Source organism: Tachypleus tridentatus, chromosome 7 (genome assembly GCF_004210375.1).
Source record: "Tachypleus tridentatus isolate NWPU-2018 chromosome 7, ASM421037v1, whole genome shotgun sequence".
Taxonomy (NCBI): domain Eukaryota; kingdom Metazoa; phylum Arthropoda; class Merostomata; order Xiphosura; family Limulidae; genus Tachypleus; species Tachypleus tridentatus.
This window is the reverse complement of record NC_134831.1, coordinates 37,352,711-37,376,783: the sequence shown is the minus strand read 5'-3', so window position 1 is coordinate 37,376,783 and position 24,073 is coordinate 37,352,711. Positions and strand designations below refer to the sequence as shown.

At 33.7% G+C, this 24,073-nt stretch overlaps 1 protein-coding gene across 3 annotated transcripts in view; it reads left to right on the top strand.

Annotated features, from left to right (window-relative positions):
• LOC143255451 (nucleoredoxin-like) overlaps positions 1-24,073 on the top strand; it is a 40,617-nt gene that overhangs the window by 11,994 nt on the left and 4,550 nt on the right. For 2 of the 3 annotated variants that reach the window (XR_013030658.1, XM_076511147.1), the window contains exons 2-6: positions 14,525-14,779; positions 15,773-15,980; positions 17,961-18,049; positions 23,388-23,478; positions 23,757-23,887. Coding sequence is in view for 2 of the 3 variants with exons in the window: in XM_076511147.1 (XP_076367262.1) it covers positions 14,525-14,779; positions 15,773-15,980; positions 17,961-18,049; positions 23,388-23,478; positions 23,757-23,887 (774 nt within the window). In the remaining variant the exon portion in view is untranslated. Of the gene's footprint in view, positions 1-7,596; positions 7,763-14,524; positions 14,780-15,772; positions 15,981-17,960; positions 18,050-23,387; positions 23,479-23,756; positions 23,888-24,073 lie in introns of those variants that run through there. The other variant, XM_076511148.1, reaches the window with a different exon arrangement.

Sequence of the window (24,073 nt, the reverse complement as noted above, 5' to 3'; positions counted from 1 at the left end):
TGGTTCACTTAACGTGTTTTAGTATATATGTGTAGGTATAATGAAGTAAACTATCTGGCGACGCCTCTGTTGTTTTATAGGATCATTGAACTGAGTGGATAACGTTTGATATAAATTGCAGTACTCGAGTAAACGATAACGTTAATTATTCATTTTTGATAAAGAACAAAGCACGTATGAGTTCGGTTTTAAAGCAACACAATTATACTGATTCATTGTCATCACTGACAGGAAACCATACAAATAAAATACTGCACTGGCACCCCTCAAAACTATTGAAATATTATCTACAAAGTGTCAAATATGTATATATAGAAAACAACCGTGTTTTTAGGGTTGAAATGTTTATTTTAAAAATAGTACAAATTTGCATACAAGCAAGATCTTTTGTCCATACTTTGTTTTGCTTTTTATATATATACACGTACATACACACTGCAGGATGTAGTTAGACAAGCAAGTGATCACGTGCGATGCTTGATGTGAAGTTTATGAACGGTAAACAGTATGAATGAATATTAAATCTCTCAAGTTATGGATGAGATTTGGAAACAAAATTTTTAAGAATTATGAATTTATTGGTTGTTTTTAATGGAAAGCGACAAGAAACGTGACTTTAAGATATTTCACTTGATCTAAGTGTCTGTCGTGAAATGATATATAAACACTGTGTGGCAAAGAAATCCCCCAAACAGTTTATACGCGCTGTTTAAGTTGGCATGAAACATAAAAGTATTCTTTAAAATGGTAGTTTAGCAAACTGTTAGTTTCCGTTAAACGAAGGTTTTGTTGCACATTATTGTTGTTTGTATACTGTTAGGTACGGAAGAAAACTAACATTGTAATATTGAGTTATCTGCAGCACATCTTGCATGCTGTTAAGTATGAAAGAAAGCAGTGATACTGTAATATTGGGGTAGCTGCAGTAACAACGCAGTTTGAGTTACGACAGACTGTGGATTTCTGTACCTGCAGTAACAATATAATATAGTTTAGTTTGTGAAAAACTATAGATTTTTCTTCGTGCAATAACATGTTTTGGGTTATGAAAATCCTTTCAACTTTGAAGTTTACCTAACAGCCCATGTACTTTTAGTACCACTCTGGCCACTTAATACAAAGTGTTTTTTTTTTTTTTCTTGTTTCTGTCTCACAGAAATAGTGTGTTGTCCTAGAGACAGGTTCAGACATGAGGGGTGGATTCACTGTAGAAACTGTTCTTATTTATGCAGATTTAGCTTCAGAACAGTAAGTGTTGAAGTGATAAGTTATCTATTTATTAAGCTGTATAAGATTCGGTGAAGAAATGTATTTTACTGCAGGATGGAATAGAACATGTGATTTTAGTTACTTGCTGATGACCTGTGGTTGTAGATTTGATAAGTATTAATACCACTATCTGTGTAATAATAAGTGTGTCTGTGGACCAAGCATCTATTAAATAAAATTAGACGAAGTGACGTAACAAAGACGTGCCAGTGGTTGTCTGGATCTTGTCACCGTAACTTTTAGTACTTCGAAGAATCATTCCTAGCAATATATTTCTACTGGATGAGGGCCTTTCCGACACCACCAGCCAGTTGTGAACCCACGAACTTGCTTTGTTTAGCTACTTTGTAGATGGGATGGTTTATTTCAACCAAATTCTGACTGAAATCAAGACAAGCATTTACTATTGCGTGTGAACTACCTGACCAGTGACGTCATATTTACTGTATTTTCTGATCAGGTTGTGAATTTACGTCCAACTTCTTTTAGAATCTGTGAGTTGAAAAAATCCTTTATTGAGAGGTTCTGTACTTGGTTCAAAATATCTGTGTTTAATAAATAGAATAACACGTAATAGTGTAATTATTCATTAAAATTGTCGTTTGTTTAGAAGATAACCCTAATGTGAGATAGATCAGACAATGATTAATTAAATTACGCGTGCATTTTTGAAGTTTTGCATTTTGATGGTCACAGAAATTTAAATCTAGTGCTTCGGAGAGTTCCAAGTGTGACGTTATAACTTTACATATTACAGCGCTCTTCCTATGCTAATGTGTTTTGTCGTTTTTTCAATGTTGTTGTGTAACTCATACTGGACTTCTACTGAGCTTATTAGGCCTACATTTTGTTATTGATTTCAGAAAAAATCCTCCCCCATCACACCCCGAAAATATCGTGGTGAGACCCATAGCATAATTTTGTACATAATAAAGTACGTTTCCTCGTATATTGTTAAGTTTATGAAGTACGTTTCTTGTGACTTTTAATATAAAGACCTCTTTCATAAGTATTATTTTAATGTGTTTAGTCGCTACTGTAACCTGGCGTCGTATTTCTAAATAATTCGCTGAGATCGAGAGTCTGGAAGCAGCGCGTTCGATGTGTTTATTGTCGAGCTCAACGTACGAATAAAGGTATCGCATGCTGTTTATATATATGTCAATAGATTTTATACTCAGTACAATGGGAGTCTGTGGTCTCAGTACAGTAATTACGTAAGAGGCACGTGGAGAGAAAATCGAGACACGGTGAAAGACCTCTTCAATAACACTGTAACACAAATTTTGTTCCTGGATAGTATTGTGTTATTTCTTAATTGCTTATGTTGTAAAAATACAGAAAATGGCAATTATTTCCTTCAAACTTTGCTTTTGTGACCTAGATAATGAAATTTAGAAATTAACTTATTTTCTATGTAAAAACGGGCAAATTTGCACATTTTCATTTACATAAGGTCTGAATAAAACAACATATGAATCAAGATTTACATGTATTTACACTAAAGTTATACAAAAATGTTTAGAAGTGAGTAGTTTTTCGATATTTGCGACTGTAATGTAAATCACTTTCACGTATCAGGCTCTAGATATAGTCTCCCATCTTTTCATTATACGCTCCTTGGTAGTGGCGTTCAAAGTCCAATATATCTTGGTGGAAGCTCTCGCCTTGCCCCTCTGAGTACGCTCCCATGTTCTCCTTGAATTTATCAAGATGAGCGTCAAGGATATGGACTTTGAGGGACATCCTGCAGCCCATTTTGCCGTAGTTCTTCATCAAAGCCTCAACCAGTTCCACATAATTTTCGGCCTTGTGATTGTCGAAAAAGCCCCGAACCACTGCGACAAAGCTTCCCCAAGCTTTTTTCCTTCCAACTTAGCTTTTTGGGGTATTCTGTGCATTCCAGAATTTTCTTTATTTGTGGTCCAACGAAGACACTAGCTTTGACCTTTGCCTCAGACAGCTTAGAGAAGAAGTCTCGAAGATATTTGAACTGCAGACTCCTTATGAAGTTCTGTGACAAATTGTTTCATAAGACCTAATTTTATGTGCAGTAGTGGGAACAACAGCTTCTGGAGGTCCACTAGTGGCTCACACTTGACATTGTGCCTCCCCACAGAGAACTCGGTCCGTTGTGGCCAGTGCTTCTTGTTGTAGTGCGCTGCGGTGTCCCTGCTGTGCCACAGGCAAAAATAACAGGGAAATTTGGTAAAGCTTCCTTTGAGACCCATCAGTAATGCCACCATTTTAAAGTGTCCGATAACCTCCCAGCCATACTCATCATACTTCAAGGCTTCTATCAAGGTCTTGACGCTGTTGTATTCCTCTTTGAGGTGCATCGAATGAGCCAGGGGAAGAGACGTACTTATTCCCGTTATGGAGCAGCACAGTTTTGAGGTTTCTGGATGAGCTATCAATGAAGAGGTGGCCAGGATTTGTCTTGATCCTTGATAGGCATTGCCGAAATATCCCTTGTAGGCTTCACACATTTCAGCAAATATTGTTAGAGTACTTTTTTGCTTATGTCTTGATAAATTGGTCGCATACACCGTAGAATGCGTCTGGAGAATGCTTGCAGCTTCTTGATGCCATCTCTGATAAAATCAGATAGATTTATGTGTTCACTTAGGCAGTTAGACCTAAACTGAAGTAGTAAGTAGTGAGCCCTGTATATATATATATTACCATGGAAAGTTCTAGAAAATTCTAAAAGGTTCTTGAAAATTTTCCTAAGTTCTACAACATTCTAGAAAATTCTCTATCAGCTACTCAGCACTGAATCTGCCTGGAATGTTCTGGAAAATGGGTAAATTTGAAAATTTCATTACCCAGATCACAAAAGCAAAGTTTGAAGAGAAAAGTAGGTCTTTTCCAATTACTTTAGGCATAAGCAATTGGGAAATAACACTTTCTGTCCAGGAACAAGAAAAAGTAAAAATTTTTGTTACATACTGTAACAGGCTCTCTCAAGGTTTTTTTTTTTTTTTTAGGTTCGAGGGCTATCTGCGCTAGCCGTCTCTAATTTAGCAGTGTAAGACTAGAGGGAAGGCAGCTAGTCATCACCACCCACCGCCAACTGTTGGGCTACTCTTCTACCAACGAATAGTGGGATTGACCGTCACATTATAACACCCCCACGACTGAAAGGGCAAGCATGTTTGGTGCGATGGAGATGCGAACCCGCAACCCTCAGATTACGAGTCGAGTGCCTTAACCACTTGGCCATGCCGGGCTCATTCTCTCAACTAATTATCTGTTTAGATTGTCACTGCACTTGTAGGAGAAGGTTTTGTAAAGTAAACTGATCAGTTGTATTTACCATTAAAAAAAAAACAAACACGAATGTATACAATGTACTAGTTGATTACATTACTATAACATTCGTTTTTCACGAAAATATAAATAGCCCCGAGAACAGTATTATATCTGTCGTATTTCAGCCAACCTATTGGGCACTGGTACTGAGCGATGGGGCTCATCAGCAGTGGATGTAAGATGTCAGGTTGAAGTAACAACAGATATATCACTGTTCTTGATGCGATGTATATGGTCAGTTTTCGTGAAAAACGAATGTTATAGTGTGTACTAGATTTCTTTGTTTTTATTTTCTCAGATACAGAGTAATTACAAACGAAGTACAATGTAGTGATAAGAAAATACAGGGTCATGAAGTTAGGTACAAAGAACATCGGTTGGGGTTGAGAGAGGTAAGAAAGTGGGCAACCTTTGGTCACTCTCTTTAGGGATTAACAGCATTATAAGTTTTTAAGAAATGACTTGCGGGAGCGGTCCCTTTCTTCTGCAATGGTATAGAGACAACAGGGTTTTCTGTGGTTATGAAACGTTATTATAATCAAAACAAGGCTACAAGATAGGAGACAAGGAGACTTGTTCGTCATGTGTTTGAAAAACATGTATATAAAAGACAAGAGTTAAACGAAAAAAAAATATTAGGAGATGTAAGAGAGCGAATAAACAGAACCGAATAAAGACATTCTGCAAGTAAGGAACAAACTATAGTTCTAGATCTGTGCGGTGTGGACTACATAACATCACGGTTTTATAACACATCGTTATACTGCATAACATCACTTTTTTATAACACATTGTTACACTACATAACATCACGGTTTTATAATGCATCGTTACACTACATAACATCACGGTTTTATAACACATCGTTACACTACATAACATCACGGTTTTATAACACATCGTTGAACTACATAACATCACGGTTTTATAACACATCGTTGAACTACATAACAATACGGTTTTATAACACATCGTTGAACTACATAACAATACGGTTTTATAACACATCGTTGAACTACATAACAATACGGTTTTATAACACATCGTTGAACTACATAACAATACGGTTTTATAACACATCGTTGAACTACATAACACGGTTTTATAATACATCGTTGTACTACATAACAACACGGTTTTATAACACATTGTTACACTACATAACATCACGGTTTTATAACACATCGTTACACTACATAACATCACGGTTTTATAACACATCGTTACACTACATAACATCACGGTTTTATAACACATCGTTACACTACATAACATCACGGTTTTATAACACATCGTTGAACTACATAACAATACGGTTTTATAACACATCGTTGAACTACATAACAATACGGTTTTATAACACATCGTTGAACAAATAACAATACGGTTTTATAACACATCGTTGAACTACATAACAACACGGTTTTATAACACATCGTTGAACTACATAACACGGTTTTATAACACATCGTTGTACTACATAACAACACGGTTTTATAACACATCGATGTACTAATTTATAACATCACTTGCACGTTTTCATAACACATCGATGTACTAGTTTATAACATCACTTGCACGTTTTTCATAACACATCGATGTACTACATAACTCCACGTTAAAGTTTTTGGCGTATAGCTATACTATATAATATCATGGTAACGTGTTTGGTGCTAACTAAAATACAGAAGTGTATTAAAATAGTTTGGTCTTAAAGAGAAAAAACATTTTTCTAAGAAAATAAAACTTTCCGTATATGTATATAAATGTATATGTTTTAAGTGAAACTGGTCATTTGGAAGCCGGTATAATTTAGGAAATTTGTCTTTGTTCGTGACAGCGTTGCTCTATGTGATCAACGAATCAGATACCTCCGTTTATTGGCGCTTCAGTTTAGTAATAGCAGAGCCGCGGCGGTTGTAACTTCGATCAATAAGTTTCGTTTAAATGAAAACGTACTGCGCTTACTGTGTGTGTCATCTGGGTTATTACCGTGGGCTAAACGTACACGTGACGAAACACCGCTTTCGGCGTTTTCGGTGCTTTTAATAGCAACTACGTAACGTCGGGTTTAAGTGAAACAAACTGAAATAAAACCATTGAAAGTATGGTCTGGTCAACCGGCATACGTAGGCTTAAGTAGCGAAAGTGTAAATTTTGTTTTATTTTCCATAAAATTCGTCGAGTATCGAAAATAGACCAGCGAGGTAAAAACTGACGTATCACAGTTGTTGAAAATTTATGTTTTAGTACTTTATTTAAGACTTAACATTCCAAGGGTTTTCAGACGTTGCGTAGTTTAATGGGTCTTTAGTTTGTTTTTCTGCTCTGATGGTATTTATTATAACCGTACAATTAAGTAGTACAACGATGTGCTACAAAAATAACGTAATTTTATGTAATACAAAGATATGTTATGAAAAGCTTTAATGTGATGTTGTGTAGTACAATGACAAGTTAACAGAAGCTCAACCTAAACCTAGTATTAAAATGGGAACTATTGTTAAAACATGTAACATACGTTACATGAACAGTTTTATATTATTATGACAGCAGTTTATACATACATGTGTTAGACTGTTTTAAAGAGTTGGATCTTAGTCTTCATATCATCATGTTTGTACAACATTGTACTCATCAACATGGGTAGTGTGTAAATCACTTGCTAGTTTCTCATAACTCTAGTTTCTACATTGTTTTGACAGGTACCAAACAAAGGCTTTTATCTCTTGGAGCTTGAAAACACGTTTTATACTTAATGTATAAACTAGCAGCAAAGCCATAAAAAATGACAGGAAACCAATAAATATTACTTATAAAACTGGGAATGTACAAACGAAATAAGTAAAAGAAATATAAAATTTCTTTTCGCAGACAACCTGGCATGGCCAGATGGTTAGGGAAATTGACCAACATTATCGCGGGTTCGAATCCTCCGTTTCACCGAAATGCTCACCCTTTCTGCCAAAGGGGTGTTATAATGTTGGTCAATTTCCCTATTCATTGGTAGAAGAGTGGCCTAAGAGTTGGAGGTGGGTGGTGATAACTGTTATATTAAGGATGCCTAATGCAGTTTACCCTCGTGTAGCTTTGCACGAACTTCCAAGAAAACCAATCCTTCTCCAGAAACATACTCCAGAATCCACTACATATGACTGAGCAAACACGCTACATATTTGTGCGTTTGGATAAAAAGATCACGTGATTGTATACACACTTGTGTTGTCCTTTTCAGTATAAATATTTTATATCTACAGTCTGTGTTAACAAAGGCTTTTTTGGTAATAATTCACAAGCATAGAATTGCGCTTATTTTTATCTTATTTTTCAGAAACGTTAATTGGGTGCGATTGTCGTTATGAGTTTTCCAGGCTTTCACATTCGGATCCTACCTAGCTTGACGTCATAACGATGTGGTGCGCCACACATAACGTCATGTCTAATCTGGGCCTAGGAAGATCCCTCCTTGATAGATTTTTATATAGCAGAAAAAATGCCTCGAATTAGAAGGTATTTACTCAATTAAAATAGGAACGGACAATAAAAAGAGGAAGTACTACAGTAGAAAAAGTGGGGTTGGACTTTGGTAACTCACGAAATTAGGAGAAATCGAGTGTGACGGACCGACCACCATTTGGCTATTATGATTATCTGTATTTCTTAAGTAAGTGACTGATTAGGCTAATGGGTGTCAAATCCTAGATTGTATCTAAGTTCGATTTCGTCGCCATTTTTTGAAGTTGGTAAACGTTTTCTGGCGCAACTTGACAATTTAACAAACATAACGTTTTCAAATTCCGAGAAAAGGTGAAATTTTTGTACATTTTATTCCAAATGTATCTTTCATTCCGTAATTAGTTGCTATGACATCAGTACATGACAGAGAGTTAGGTATACAATGTGTTTTATAATATTAGACTGTTTAAAAACAGTGCATGCAACAACGCGTGGGGGGTCGAACATCTTATTTTTTGTGATGTAAAAAAATTCTGTTTATGGTTTTTAACATTTTTATGGGTCTTTATTTTTTGATGAAGCATTGTCTTTTTTTGTCTTGAAACAGTTCCATGCCCCCAGATCCCTGTTTGGTCTTAACATGATCTGTATTGACTTTTGACCTCACAGATTACAAACCCCCGTTAAATGAAATATCCAGGTGTTTTTCCTGCAAGTAATTTGATGGTGTAGATGAACACTATGGTTCAGTTTTTTCAACCATAACCTCTTTTCTTGCAGCTCTTTAGTAGTATGGCAAAGTCAAAGTGACCAACAGGTCTTAACATACTATATTCATTACTTCATGTAAACTAAACTTGATTTAATAACAGTTTTAGACAAGGTTAATGTCTAAGTATCCTGTTTACTTGAACCAAGAGAAGTTACAACCAGACATTCCATATCAATTTTACTATTTTAGTTATTGAGTAACCTTTAATATTCCAAGTTAATCATATGGTTCACGTTTCCTGTTACATTACTATTTGAATGCTTGGTAATAAAATAATAATAATAAAGTGAATACATATACCTTTAGTATGTGTTTTCTTATTACTTATGTATGATTGGTAACGAATCAGTGAAAGGTTTGTGTACATTCAATATTATTGTATGTTGAGTGACAGTGTAACTACAATGTCAATATTATTGTATGTTTAGTGGCAGTGTCAATATTGATTGCATGTTGAGTGACAGTGTAACTACAATATCAATATTATTGTATGTTTAGTGGCAGTGTAACTGCAACATCAATTTGATTGCATGTTGAGTGGCAGTGTAACTACAGCATCAGTATTATTGTAGGTGGCATGCCATTTTAATAATAAGTAAGAAGAAATAGCTAGTTATTGTCCTTATGAAAATCCTGTAGAGAAAAGTATATATCCAATGTAGTTATGGTAGTAGAAGATTTGGAAAAAAGTCGCATATTTCTGATTATAAAAAAAGTTTACCCAACGTACATGGTAGGAATGGAAAAGGTAGAAAAATAAAGATAAATTATATACTTTAATAAAATATTTTTTATCTTAATGTTGCTCAAAATTTGTTGGTACACATAATTAAAAAAGCAAGACTTTTTATATCACTGTGTGTCATTACTGGGCTAGTAATAGGGTCTCCTGTTAGTCGATGTATCAAGACAACACTTTATTAATTACTGAGAGACGTAAGAGTTCAGAAGGAATTCCATTTTCTGGATCAGAATATGGGAGCATTTTAAGATATAAACAGTTATATTATTGAATTACCATTTTTCATTAACACCCTCCAGCTTATTTGGTAAGGACTTCCAAAGTGTGGTTATTTTTAGCAAAAGAGTGGTGAATTGAAAGCTGTTATAACATTATTTGAAGCTGTTGCTGTAGTTAATGTAAACTTGTCTTGCTTGAAAGTATTGATACTGAAGTCTATTGATGTTTGATAATGTGCTCTTGTCCTGTTTGAAAATGATTATACTGGAAGCTGCCCATGTTGGATTATGTATTCGTGTCCTATTTGAAAGTGATGATACTGGAGGCTCTAAATGTTGGATTATGTATTATTTTTCTGTTTGAAAATGTTTATACTGGAGGCTCTTAATGTTGGATAATGTATTCTTATCCTGTTTGAAAGTGATGATACTGAAGAGGCTGTCTATATGGGTAATGTACTCTTGTGCTGTTTGATACTATTCATGTTCACAGCTATAGAAACTTGTAGATATGGGTTAACTGTGATCAACAAAAGTAGTTATAATAATATTTGTTGATAATAATTTGTCTGTGTTGGGTTTCCCAATAGGGTTTGCACCTAAAACCACTAAATCTCAAAGTTGCTCCCCTGTGGTACAGCTGTACATCTGTAGACTTACAATGCTAAAACCTGGTTTTTGATACCTGTAGTGGGCAGAGCACAGATAGCTTATTGTGTAGCTTTGTGCTTAATTACCAGCAAATAAACTTCAATGTTGTGGTTTCCTGTAGTTTGTGGCTGAAAACATTATAGTGGAATGTCTGTGTTAGTTGTAGTGCTGTAAGAATCCCACTAAAAGTATTTTTACTACTGGGAGAGAAACAAGAGAAAATAAATGTTTTAAATAGGGGTAGCTAGTTCTGGGCTATTGACAATTAGCTTTTCTTCCACTTCCTCTTTTAATGTCTTAGGGCAATGGATCAGATGTAATGGTTGATTCACATGCCTGAGTCACCCTCCTGATATTATGTGTGTAAGATCTCACAAGGAAAGTCTCATTAGGTCATAGAGTTTGGATGCTATATTACCAAGGGCAAGATTAAGCTTTGTAGAATATCATTGTGTTTAGTAGAGAGTATTTTCTGGTACTCTAGGTTCAGTTTGTAGAATATTAGTATGTCGAGTAGAGAATACTTTTTAGTACTTTTTGGTACTCTAAGTTCAGCTTGTAGAATATCAGTTTGTTTAGTGGAGGGTATATTCTTGTACGATAGGTTCAGATTGTAGAATCTCAGTGTGTTTAGTGTAGGGTACATTCTTGTATGATAAGTTCAGCTTGTAGAATTGTGATGCAGTTTTCACATTAAACTCCTTCATTTTATTTCGTGTTTACTCAGTCCATGTTTCATCTGTATCCTGACAAGTATCAGATGTATTATAATATAAACTAATAGGAGCTAATGATGAAAAGGTAGTTTTATTTTCTCAGTAAACAGGTGTGTAAAGATGTACAAAACAGTCACATTTGTGAACCTACAATTCTTTCTTGATCACTTTTAAACATTATCTACAAAATATACATGTGTATTAATTAATTAATTGCATTCTTATTTTTATATTACTAAATGTTCTCATGTTATTAATGTTTTGTTAGCAAACCTTCTTGAACATTTTTTTAGTATATATCTACTATTAAAGTTATGTTGGGAACCTACTTAATATTAGTGTCTTTTAGTGTAAATATGTGTTAAAATTATTAATGTTTTGTTGGTGAGCCTATTTAACATTAGTGTCTTATAGCATAAAATATGTTTATATTACTAATGGTTTGTTAATTAATGTCTTCTACTAAAATGCAAATGAGTTTTAAATTGATAGCTGGAGAAAATAACAAAAATACTTTATTTTTAGTATGGTTCAGCTTGTGGTATATTGTTGTTAAATGTTAGCAACAGTTAGTATGGTTCAACTAGTGGTATATTGTTGTTGAATGTTAGCAGCAGTTAGTATGGTTCAATTAGTGGTATATTGTTGTTGAATGTTAGCAACAGTTAGTATGGTTCAACTAGTGGTATATTGTTGTTGAATGTTAGCAACAGTTAGTATGGTTCAACTAGTGGTATATTGTTGTTGAATGTTAGCAACAGTTAGTATGGTTCAACTAGTGGTATATTGTTGTTGAATGTTAGCAACAGTTAGTATGGTTCAACTAGTGGTATATTGTTGTTGAATGTTAACAACAGTTAGTGTGGTTCAACTAGTGGTATATTGTTGTTGAATGTTAGCAGCAGTTAGTATGGTTCAACTAGTGGTATATTGTTGTTGAATGTCAGCAACAGTTAGTATGGTTCAACTAGTGGTATATTGTTGTTGAATGTTAGCAGCAGTTAGTATGGTTCAACTAGTGGTATATTGTTGTTGAATGTTAGCAACAGTTAGTGTGGTTCAACTAGTGGTATATTGTTGTTGAATGTTAGCAACAGTTAGTGTGGTTCAACTAGTGGTATATTGTTGTTGAATGTTAGCAGCAGTTAGTGTGGTTCAACTAGTGGTATATTGTTGTTGAATGTTAACAACAGTTAGTGTGGTTCAACTAGTGGTATATTGTTGTTGAATGTTAGCAGCAGTTAGTGTGGTTCAACTAGTGGTATATTGTTGTTGAATGTTAGCAGCAGTTAGTGTGGTTCAACTAGTGGTATATTGTTGTTGAATATTAGCAGCAGTTAGTGTGGTTCAACTAGTGGTATATTGTTGTTGAATGTTAGCAGCAGTTAGTGTGGTTCAACTAGTGGTATATTGTTGTTGAATGTTAGCAGCAGTTAGTGTGGTTCAACTAGTGGTATATTGTTGTTGAATGTTAGCAGCAGTTAGTGTGGTTCAACTAGTGGTATATTGTTGTTGAATGTTAGCAGCAGTTAGTGTGGTTCAACTAGTGGTATATTGTTGTTGAATGTTAGCAGCAGTTAGTATGGTTCAACTAGTGGTATATTGTTGTTGAATGTTAGCAGCAGTTAGTGTGGTTCAACTAGTGGTATATTGTTGTTGAATGTCAGCAGCAGTTAGTATGGTTCAACTAGTGGTATATTGTTGTTGAATGTTAGCAACAGTTAGTATGGTTCAACTAGTGGTATATTGTTGTTGAATGTTAACAACAGTTAGTGTGGTTCAACTAGTGGTATATTGTTGTTGAATGTTAGCAGCAGTTAGTATGGTTCAACTAGTGGTATATTGTTGTTGAATGTTAGCAACAGTTAGTATGGTTCAACTAGTGGTATATTGTTGTTGAATGTTAGCAGCAGTTAGTATGGTTCAACTAGTGGTATATTGTTGTTGAATGTTAGCAACAGTTAGTGTGGTTCAACTAGTGGTATATTGTTGTTGAATGTTAGCAACAGTTAGTGTGGTTCAACTTGTGGTATATTGTTGTTGAATGTTAGCAGCAGTTAGTGTGGTTCAACTAGTGGTATATTGTTGTTGAATGTTAGCAGCAGTTAGTGTGGTTCAACTAGTGGTATATTGTTGTTGAATGTTAGCAGCAGTTAGTATGGTTCAACTAGTGGTATATTGTTGTTGAATGTTAGCAGCAGTTAGTGTGGTTCAACTAGTGGTATATTGTTGTTGAATGTTAGCAGCAGTTAGTATGGTTCAACTAGTGGTATATTGTTGTTGAATGTTAGCAACAGTTAGTATGGTTCAACTAGTGGTATATTGTTGTTGAATGTTAACAACAGTTAGTGTGGTTCAACTAGTGGTATATTGTTGTTGAATGTTAGCAGCAGTTAGTATGGTTCAACTAGTGGTATATTGTTGTTGAATGTTAGCAACAGTTAGTATGGTTCAACTAGTGGTATATTGTTGTTGAATGTTAGCAGCAGTTAGTATGGTTCAACTAGTGGTATATTGTTGTTGAATGTTAGCAACAGTTAGTGTGGTTCAACTAGTGGTATATTGTTGTTGAATGTTAGCAACAGTTAGTGTGGTTCAACTAGTGGTATATTGTTGTTGAATGTTAGCAACAGTTAGTGTGGTTCAACTAGTGGTATATTGTTGTTGAATGTTAGCAGCAGTTAGTGTGGTTCAACTAGTGGTATATTGTTGTTGAATGTTAACAACAGTTAGTGTGGTTCAACTAGTGGTATATTGTTGTTGAATGTTAGCAGCAGTTAGTGTGGTTCAACTAGTGGTATATTGTTGTTGAATGTTAGCAGCAGTTAGTGTGGTTCAACTAGTGGTATATTGTTGTTGAATGTTAGCAGCAGTTAGTGTGGTTCAACTAGTGGTATATTGTTGTTGAATGTTAGCAGCAGTTAGTGTGGTTCAACTAGTGGTATATTGTTGTTGAATGTTAGCAGCAGTTAGTGTGGTTCAACTAGTGGTATATTGTTGTTGAATGTTAGCAGCAGTTAGTGTGGTTCAACTAGTGGTATATTGTTGTTGAATGTTAGCAGCAGTTAGTGTGGTTCAACTAGTGGTATATTGTTGTTGAATGTTAGCAGCAGTTAGTGTGGTTCAACTAGTGGTATATTGTTGTTGAATGTTAGCAGCAGTTAGTATGGTTCAACTAGTGGTATATTGTTGTTGAATGTTAGCAGCAGTTAGTATGGTTCAACTAGTTGTATATTGTTGTTGAATGTTAGCAGCAGTTAGTATAGTTCAACTAGTGGTATATTGTTGTTGAATGTTAGCAACAGTTAGTATGGTTCAACTAGTGGTATATTGTTGTTGAATGTTAGCAACAGTTTAAGGCCAAGAATGTTTTTCATATTTTCAGACTGATCTCTTCAGATTGTTTAGAGTCCACAGTATCCCAACTTTGGTTTTACTAGATGGTGCTTCTGGGGAAGTTATCACCACACATGGACGTGACTGTGTCTCAGATGATCCAAAAGGTGATGGTTTCCCATGGAGACCAAGAGACCCCAAGCAGGTTTTACGAGAACTAACTCTTCTTACCCCTGAAGGAAAAACTATCAAGTTTGAAGCTCTTAGTGGTTTTGTGAAAGGCTTGTATTTTTCAGCTCACTGGGTAAGTTTTTAGGTAAAATAAATGTGAAAAATATTATTTCATTCATGTTGCTGTATATATAGATAAGTTACAAGTTATTCAAAAGCTAGAAATTCTGTACTCAGAGCATTTCATTATTTAATATAGTTTTTAACATGGAATCCTAATTGCTCTTCCCACTTTTTCAAACTTTTTCTATGAAAATGACCACAAAACACAACATTCCATCTTTTTTACAGACCTGTATGTAAACTTACTTCACAGGTCTTCATGAAATATTTAATATATTACTACTGTATTGTCCTGTTTGTAAATTTACTTCACAGGTCTTCATTGAACTTTGATATATATATATATTACTACTTTACTGTCCTGTATGTAAACTTACTTGACAGTTTATCATTAAACTTCTGCTATCTTTCTACTTTACTGTCCTGTATGTAAACTTACTTGACAGTTCATCATTAAACTTCTGCTATCTTTCTACTTTACTGTCCTGTATGTAAACTTACTTGACAGTTTATCATTAAACTTCTGCTATCTTTCTACTTTACTGTCCTGTATGTAAACTTACTTGACAGTTTATCATTAAACTTCTGCTATCTTTCTACTTTACTGTCCTGTATGTAAACTTACTTGACAGTTCATCATTAAACTTCTGCTATCTTTCTACTTTACTGTCCTGTATGTAAACTTACTTGACAGTTCATCATTAAACTTCTGCTATCTTTCTACTTTACTGTCCTGTATGTAAACTTACTTGACAGATTATCATTACGCGTCTGATATTTTTCTGCTTTATTGTCTGGTATATAAACTTACTTGGCAGATTTTCATTAAATATCATACTTTTCAACTTTACTGTTCTACATGAAACCTACTCAACTTACTGTGCTATGGAATTATATGTAGAGATTGTTAGTAAATTTAAAGTTTTTTTTGTAATTTTATGTTCAATGCATTGTTTAAATTGTCCCTATGATTTAAAGTGCTTGTTTTCTTCCCCTCTACCAGTGTCCTCCATGTAAAGCATTCACTCCTCAACTGGCTGCCACCTATCAGAAACTCCATGAATCAGGTAAAAAATTTGAGGTAATATTTGTGAGCTCAGACCGAAGTGAAGACTCGTTTCAACAGTACTTCAGTACCATGCCTTGGCTGGCAATTCCTTATGGTGACGAGAAGAGACGGAAAGAACTGGCCGTTCTCTATGGAGTTGGAGGTACAAAAGCTTAGAAGCAGTTTTTGAGATATATTTTAGTTAATATTGTAAAGTTTTTGTATTTATTTGGTGTTTAGAAATAGTTTATGTTTTACTTTCATATTTCTTTAATTTTTTGGTGTATTTTACACAGATTAGAAGTAGTAACTACATAATTATCATATATTTTTATATTCTCTAATCCCAAACAAAATATTACAATAATATATTTACAGAAGTGGTGAATGAACCTAAGTACACAAACTTGGCAATTTCTGTAAAACAACCTAAATTATCAAATCTTGCTGATCTGATTTCCTCTTCAAAGAAATGCTTTGTATCAACAACTTATACACATATAAACATCAACTTAAATTACACTAAAAGTTAGATGTTTTGGTGACACATTACATTCTTCATTATCATGTTCACATTGGCGATGCACACACATACCATGTTTGTCAGTGTCTGTACTGATGACACTCATATTTTTCAGTGTAATGTATGTACTGGTGACAAATTTTGCATTCCTCAGTGTTATGTTTGTTCTGGTAACACTTTGTGTTATTCAGTGTCATGTATCTTCTGATGATGTGTTCTTTATTGTCATGTCTTTTCTGCAAAAAAGCCTTGTATTATTCAGTTAGTCTTCAACTGCTGTAGTAAAATGCTCAGTGGGTTTTTAATGTTTAAGTAATTTACGTTATTTGGTTTTTGAGCAAACATTGTAACTATAATATACTACTACATAACTGTAACTCTCTGAATATATGTTACGTATTAACTAAACTATATTACAAAGGAAAGAAGGGTAGAATATTTTATAACAGATCTCTACTACAGATTTAAATCATGTTGAACCCAGCTCACACTGGGTTGAATATTTCTATTCAAGGAAGTATGTTTTTTGCAATGGACTAATATTTGAGTGTTTTCCATCCAGAAAATGTGTTTACAATTGTATGAAGTTCACCAGGTGGAGTAGTGGAACATGTTTTCATAGGTTCTTGAGTTAATAAGGATGTTAGCTAAATTAAAAGCACCTAGTTACTTGTATTGACTGATTCTGTGATTTTTTTAATATTTAACACAGTGGTAACTCATTAAAAATGTTAGTCTGATCGTGTAAACAAAGTTGAATATGTTGCATTAAAATGTCTAAGTGTACTGTTACAGTCCATCTCACTGCATCTGGTCCTGCTATATCTGATGACTAATAGCCTTACAGAATGATTACATGGTAGAAAGATGCATCATACAGTTGTCATATCCAAAGCACATCACTTGTCCCAGCATGCTTTTCATAATATATTTACAGCTCATTTCAAGTGTTTCATTGTATGGACCCATTATTGCTGCAATCGTCAATTTGATCAGTATGTTTTCTATGAAAGTGTGTAAATATCTATTTCTTTCTCCATCTGTTTGAGATATGCTACTTTTGAACAGGAAGTATCACTGGGAGCCTTATATTGGTGAACCTATACCTTGTTCACCCATTTGTATGTGAAGATTTTTCTTGATTCTGTTATATATTGCTACATCTGGCTGACTTCTTCCATTGACATTTGTGTTAATAAATTTTCACCTGTTAGAAGATGCCACACTTTTCCTACCATGCCTGAGACACTACTTATTGCATGTTTGTTTATAGATGGTCTAAGTGAACCAAGCCATCAATGTTCCTCTATTTTCCAATGCTATTAAAGTTCAAGGGATATCCCCATTTTTAAAACTCCGAATGAACACATCTTTATGATCTGAGTGCATGAACATTTTGCATAAGAAAGGGCTGTTATATAACCTTTCCAAAGCAGTTAGTTTCTGGTTGTATTACAGTATCTATGAAATATCATACAATTTTGAAATATGGTTTTGATCCAATTACAATTATTGCTGAACTATTTATTTCCTGTACTTAGTGTTTTGCTTGGCAACCTATGTTAAACATTTCTTATACTAATATGAACCTCACTTTAAAAGTGTCTTTTTCTCTTCTAGGAATCCCTACTCTAGTTCTGATTGATGAAGTTAACAATCTCATTAGTAAAGAAGGAAGAACAGAAATCAATGAAGATCCAGAAGGCATGGTATGTTGTGGTATTACTTTTTCCTGTTTTAATGGTGAGCTATGAAGCATAATATTACTTTGTTGTGGTGAAAGTTCATGTAAAAACATTTTCACAGTAATTTCTGATCTGCACATGGTAACAAGAACGTATCACATTGCATTATGTCAGAGTAACTTAGGCAAAAAAATATTTAGTCTTAAAAGTTATAGGGCTTATTAACTGGTCAAATATCTTTTGATGATGGAACATTTTATTAAAGGATATAAAAATATCCCTGCATTCAGAAGTTGTTTTATTTTTGGCTAGTAATTAATGGTTATAGGAAACTTCATAATGTAAATAACAGCTTAAGCCAAGTTGTGTTGTTTAAGTAATTATAATGTTGTGACTATTGTGTACCAGACATTTTAATGCAATAATTTAACTTGCAGTATAATTTTCAATATGAAGAATTTTTTTTTTCCTTTTAATTATTTAAAGCATACATCTTTTATTGCATTCCACTTGTTACCACTATAATAATGATCTTTCAGACCTCAAATATTTAAAAAAATGATGGAGCTTCAAATTCAGTCATGAGGAACAGAATTGCTGTGCAGGTCCGTATACTCATTTTTTTTTCTAGGAACTGCTGAAAAATGGACAAATGCATTAATCTGTTACAAAGGAGAGGACAGATTTTCTTTTCTTGAGTCACACACACATTCATCTGTTATAAAGGAGAGAAAACATTTTTTCTTGAGTCACACATGTATTAACCCTTTCCATATGCTATAGGTGAAAGACATATCATCGCATTTGTTGACTCACATTCAGAATTTTATAAAATTACTATTTTATGAATTTGTCATTAAGTTTGGTATCAAACTGTAGATTATAAGTTATAATTTCACATTACACATTATTTAATTTCTTAATTTAAAATAACTACAAAAACAAACTAACCCAAGTATTAATTCTTGTGTGGTATGTTGAAAGTAGCACTGTTTAAAATTAGTAGTTTGTGATGTCAAAATACAAATTTTATAGATTTGTATCAATTAGGAATTCAGAATCCTAATATTGAAGAGAGTGAATGTAAAATAAGAACCTTGTATCTTTTTTTTGAGATGTTCATATAATGTATCGAACACAGTGACCCTGTTAATCTCTTTCCCTTTTTGGAAATATTTCCATAAGTAAACCTACATCTATGTATCTGTTAATAACCAATCAAAACTTCAGGATGCTCCCTAGTGGCTTTCTTAGCCATTTTGAAGTATTAGGGTGTTAGTCTCCTCCTTTTGATACAAATGTTCAAGCTGGTCTTTAGTGAGCTCAAATTTCATAATTTTTAAGACCATAAGTCAGTTTAGTTACTGATAAATTATAGTGGAATTCCATGGTATTGTTGTTATTGTAATTTATGATTTTTTTGGTTATTCAACTGTATATACGAGGGCTGTTCAAAAAATACGCAGACTGACGTCATAAAACAAAATGCACTTTATTTAGAAGTTACAGGTCTGGGACTCCTTCAAAGTACTCTCCTCCCCAATGCACACACTTGTCCCAACGGTGTTTCCACTTGTTGAAACAGTCCTGGTACACTTCTTTTGTAATGTCCTCCAGCTCCTTCGTCGCATTTGCCTTAATCTCGGGAATCGTCTCAAATCTTCTTCCTTTCAAGGGTCTTTTGAGTTTGGGGAACAAGAAAAATCGCAAGAAGCAAGGTCAGGTGAGTAGGGGGGTGGGGAAGAACAGTGATCGAGTGTTTGGCCAAAAACTCACGAGTTCTGAGGCACAAATTTTGCAGCAACGCGGTGCATCTTCAATTTTTCGGTCAAAATCTCATAACAAGATCCAACTGATATCCCACACTCTTCAGCAAGCTCCCTGACAGTCAGATGTCGATTTGCCCGCATCAGGGTGTTGATTTTGTCGACGTGTGGGTCGTCAGTTGACGTGAAAGGACGTCCAGGACGCTCATCATCTTCAATGGACTGTCGACCATCCTTAAAACGTTCATGCCACTTGAAACATGCCGTATGCTTCATAGCAACATTACCGTAAGTCGTGTTAAGCATAGCAAAAGTTTCAGTTACAGAATTTCCAAGTTTAACACAAAATTTCACAGCAAGTCGTTGCTCCTTCAGGTCATTCATTCTGAAATCCGCCAAATGAAAAAATCGCACTTCACTTAAAACCACGTAGCTAATACACAAATGAAGATATCTGCAATTGGGAAATGGCGTCGCAATCAGCTGATCTGTGCGAACCTAGCGACACCAAGCAGATTCCCCTGGAACCAACTGGAGCCGCGCAATTCAAACAGTCTGCGTATTTTTTGAACAGACCTCATATTAAATGTGAAAAAAAATATTTCATTTCACATCCTCCACATGTGAAATTTCTTAAGGCTTAGCAAACTACAGCAACCAAATGAAAAGTCATAATTGTTGCCTTATTTCTTTATTTATTGTTCTACTCTCTTAAGAACAATAAGTTTAAGTACGTATTTCTAAAGAGTTATAATTTATATACATATATAATGTATTATAACTCAAATATGACTGTATTTTACAAAATAATAGTCCACTGAAATGCAGCCAAGACAAGTAACTTTGTAAAGATTAAGGGTTAGTTTTATGTTCTTGGATACAGTAACATGACTGTACATGCACCACATCATTGTAACTTCTATGATGCTAGTCAGCAGTGGCTGAAAGGTCAATATAATAAATATACATAAATGTATAATATTATGACACTTAAGCTAAACATTTGTATACTTGAGATACAGTCTGTAGTCATTGTAGAATGATAAAAGCGTAATTTGTAGTTTTCCTAATTTGTTTACAATAATTATGAGATCAGTCAAATCTAGTGAATTCACACAGAGATTTAACAGTGAAAATAAGAGAAAAATATAAAGTTTTTTCTTAAGAAATATTTGATAATTATCTGGACATTATAAGGGTTTTGCATGTGAAATTTAAAATATGTTTGATGCAAAAAATTATTTGTATGTTGGATTGTCATAATTTTTAAAGAAAACATGTTACAAGAAAATCTTCAATTAAAAAATCTTAATACTTAAATCAAAACCTGATACTTTGTGATGCGAGAAAACCCACTTGTAGAGAAAATTATATGTTTAAAAATGGCTGGAATGGATAGAGAAGGCACTAACAGAGGAGCGAACAACATTTCAACCTTCTTCGGTTATTGTCAGGTTCACAAAGAAAGAAAGGGCTACTGACCAGTAGCTGACCATATGTTTGAAGGCAGTTGTGTAATTTAGTGTAGGAATGTAGAAGGCATGCTTAGATGTTGGATATATTTATTAATATAGGCATAAAGGTGTTCCTTTGTATTGGTTTATTGTGGACTTGAGTTGTTGTGTTAGTAATTTTGGGTTTATTTATGTTTATTTCTTTATTTAGTATTTGGGTGTTTTCTATGGTTATGTTGTGTCCATTTGACTTGCAGTGTTCGAAAACGTGTGAAGGTGACTCTTTGTGTTCCTTGAATCTGGTTTCCATTCTTCTACTTGTCTTTCCAATATAGAAGTCGTGGCAGTTATCACATTGTATTTTATAAATAGTGTTGGTGTTGTGTTTGTCAGTGTAGTTTTTACATAGTATAGATTTTAGTTTTGTGCCTGGTTTTTGAATAAATTTGGTATTAACTGGGATGTCATATTTTGTTGCTAGTTTTTGCCAATTATAATGTTTACTAAAAAATTATCTGAAATATTTTGTAAACATATTGGTACATTACCAAAAATCATAGTATAATTACTATCGTGGATACTTTCATGGTTATGAGGTGGGTGGATTTTACCTAAGCTATAATGGAGTGATTAATCTGTTATAAAGGAGAGAATACAGTTTCTTGAGTCACTCACTTCTTCATCATTTGTTCAAGAAAATTCATTTGTTAACCTGAGAATTAACAAAAGCCATACACGTTGGTATATTCTGAATAATGGAAAGATCTATCCATTTCTCTGTCATTGAGAGATGATGTACATGCAGATACATCATCTACAGTTAAGAAAAAGATATATTTTGTTTATCATTTTCAACACATGTTCTTAAAATGTGTTTAGGGTAGGGTAAAAAATTTATGTTCTGCATTATTTGTTGAATGTATTTAGGGTAAAAGATTTAAATGTGTTCTGTATAATTTGTTGAAATGTGTTCAGAGTAGGGTAAAATATTTCCTGGATAGGTTCTTTATTGTTTGTTGATGTGTTCAGAATAGGGTAAAAGATTTACACAATGTGTTTTGTACAGTTTATCGAAATGTGTTCAGAGTAGGATATAAAATCTGTTAAGATATGCTCTGTATAGTTTGTTGAAATGTGTTCATAGTAGGGCAAGAGATTTGAATGATGTTTTCTGTATTGTTTTTTCAAATGTGTTCAAATTAGGGTTAAAGATTTGCTAGATATATTCTGTATAGTTTGTTGAAATGTGTTCAAATTAGGGTTAAAGATCTACACAGTGTGTTTATTTTGGGATTTCAGAAATACTCAAATTGAGAAGTTTTTTATTTAACCAAGTTTTACAAAATTACTACTATCATGGAATCACATATAACTATGATACAATTGTGTTGTTTATCAAAATTATTTAAAGGACTTTAGTTTTTATGAAATTGTCTTTCTGATGCTCAGTTATAATGTTCAGTACTTTATTGTAATTAAAGTTTTAATACCCATACTAGTCATCTTTAGAATTGATTTTCATTAAGAGAGTTTCTTCTCATCATGAATTTGTGATGCTCATTTGTAATATCAAAATACAATGTGTTTGTAAGTGATGCTCATTTGTAATATCAAAATACAATGTGTTTGTAAGTGATGCTCATTTGTAATATCAAAATACAATGTGTTTGTAAGTGATGCTCATTTGAAATATCAAAATACAATGTGTTTGTGGGTGATGTTCATTTGTAATATCAAAATACAATGTGTTTGTAAGTGATGCTCATTTGAAATATCAAAATACAATGTGTTTGTAAGTGATGCTCATTTGTAATATCAAAATACAATGTGTTTGTGGGTGATGTTCATTTGTAATATCAAAATACAATGTGTTTGTAAGTGATGCTCATTTGTAATATCAAAATACAATGTGTTTGTAAGTGATGCTCATTTGTAATATCAAAATACAATGTGTTTGTAAGTGATGCTCATTTGTAATATCAAAATACAATGTGTTTGTTGGTGAAAGGCGATTATCATTTTTGCAGCTACAAAAGATTAACTTTTTAATTTCTTGTGCAGCAATTTATTAGATACTGATATAACAAGAGTAAGTGAGAACGTATGATGTGTAATCATAGATGCAAATTTGTTATTGCTCAGGAATTTCCTTGGAGACCAAAACCAGTTGAAGAATTGACAGAGAAGCATGCATCATGTCTGAATGAAGGGCCATGTGTTATCATGTTTACTGGTAAGGATATAATATTTAGGCAAGTACATATGTTGAAAATGTTACATCATCATGTTTTTGTGAAAAGATTGTGATGTGTAGACGTTTAATCACTCTGTTTGTAGATAAAAAAAATTGTGATGAAGACTAGAAAAAAAACAAAAGTGAATTGATAGTAGTAGAGTTTTCCTGCAGAAAAATAGTTTGTTAGTTGTCTATTTAAGTTAGCAGAAGGAGAAACGTGGCTACTGAAGTAAAGTTGTCAGTGTCTTAGTTAACTCATTTACTGGTCTGTACAGAAGGAGATGAGAGTGATCTGGAGGCTGCATATCAGCTTATGCTACCTACAGCTGAGGAATATGCTTCTAACGAGAATGGAGCTCGGAACACGGGCCAAGCTTCTAGCTTGAAATTCTTTTATGGTGGAGATGTGAGTGTTTTGTGTTGATAAAAATCATAATGTCTCCTATCTCTTACCCATTTTAAAAAATATTGCTAAAATTCACTTTTGTTAATGGAACCTTTTTCCAATGGATACATTTACATTTTAATAAGTTAATTCAGTTATTTACTGTTAGTTCTTTCAAATGTTTAAAGATTTCCTATTCTATTGAAT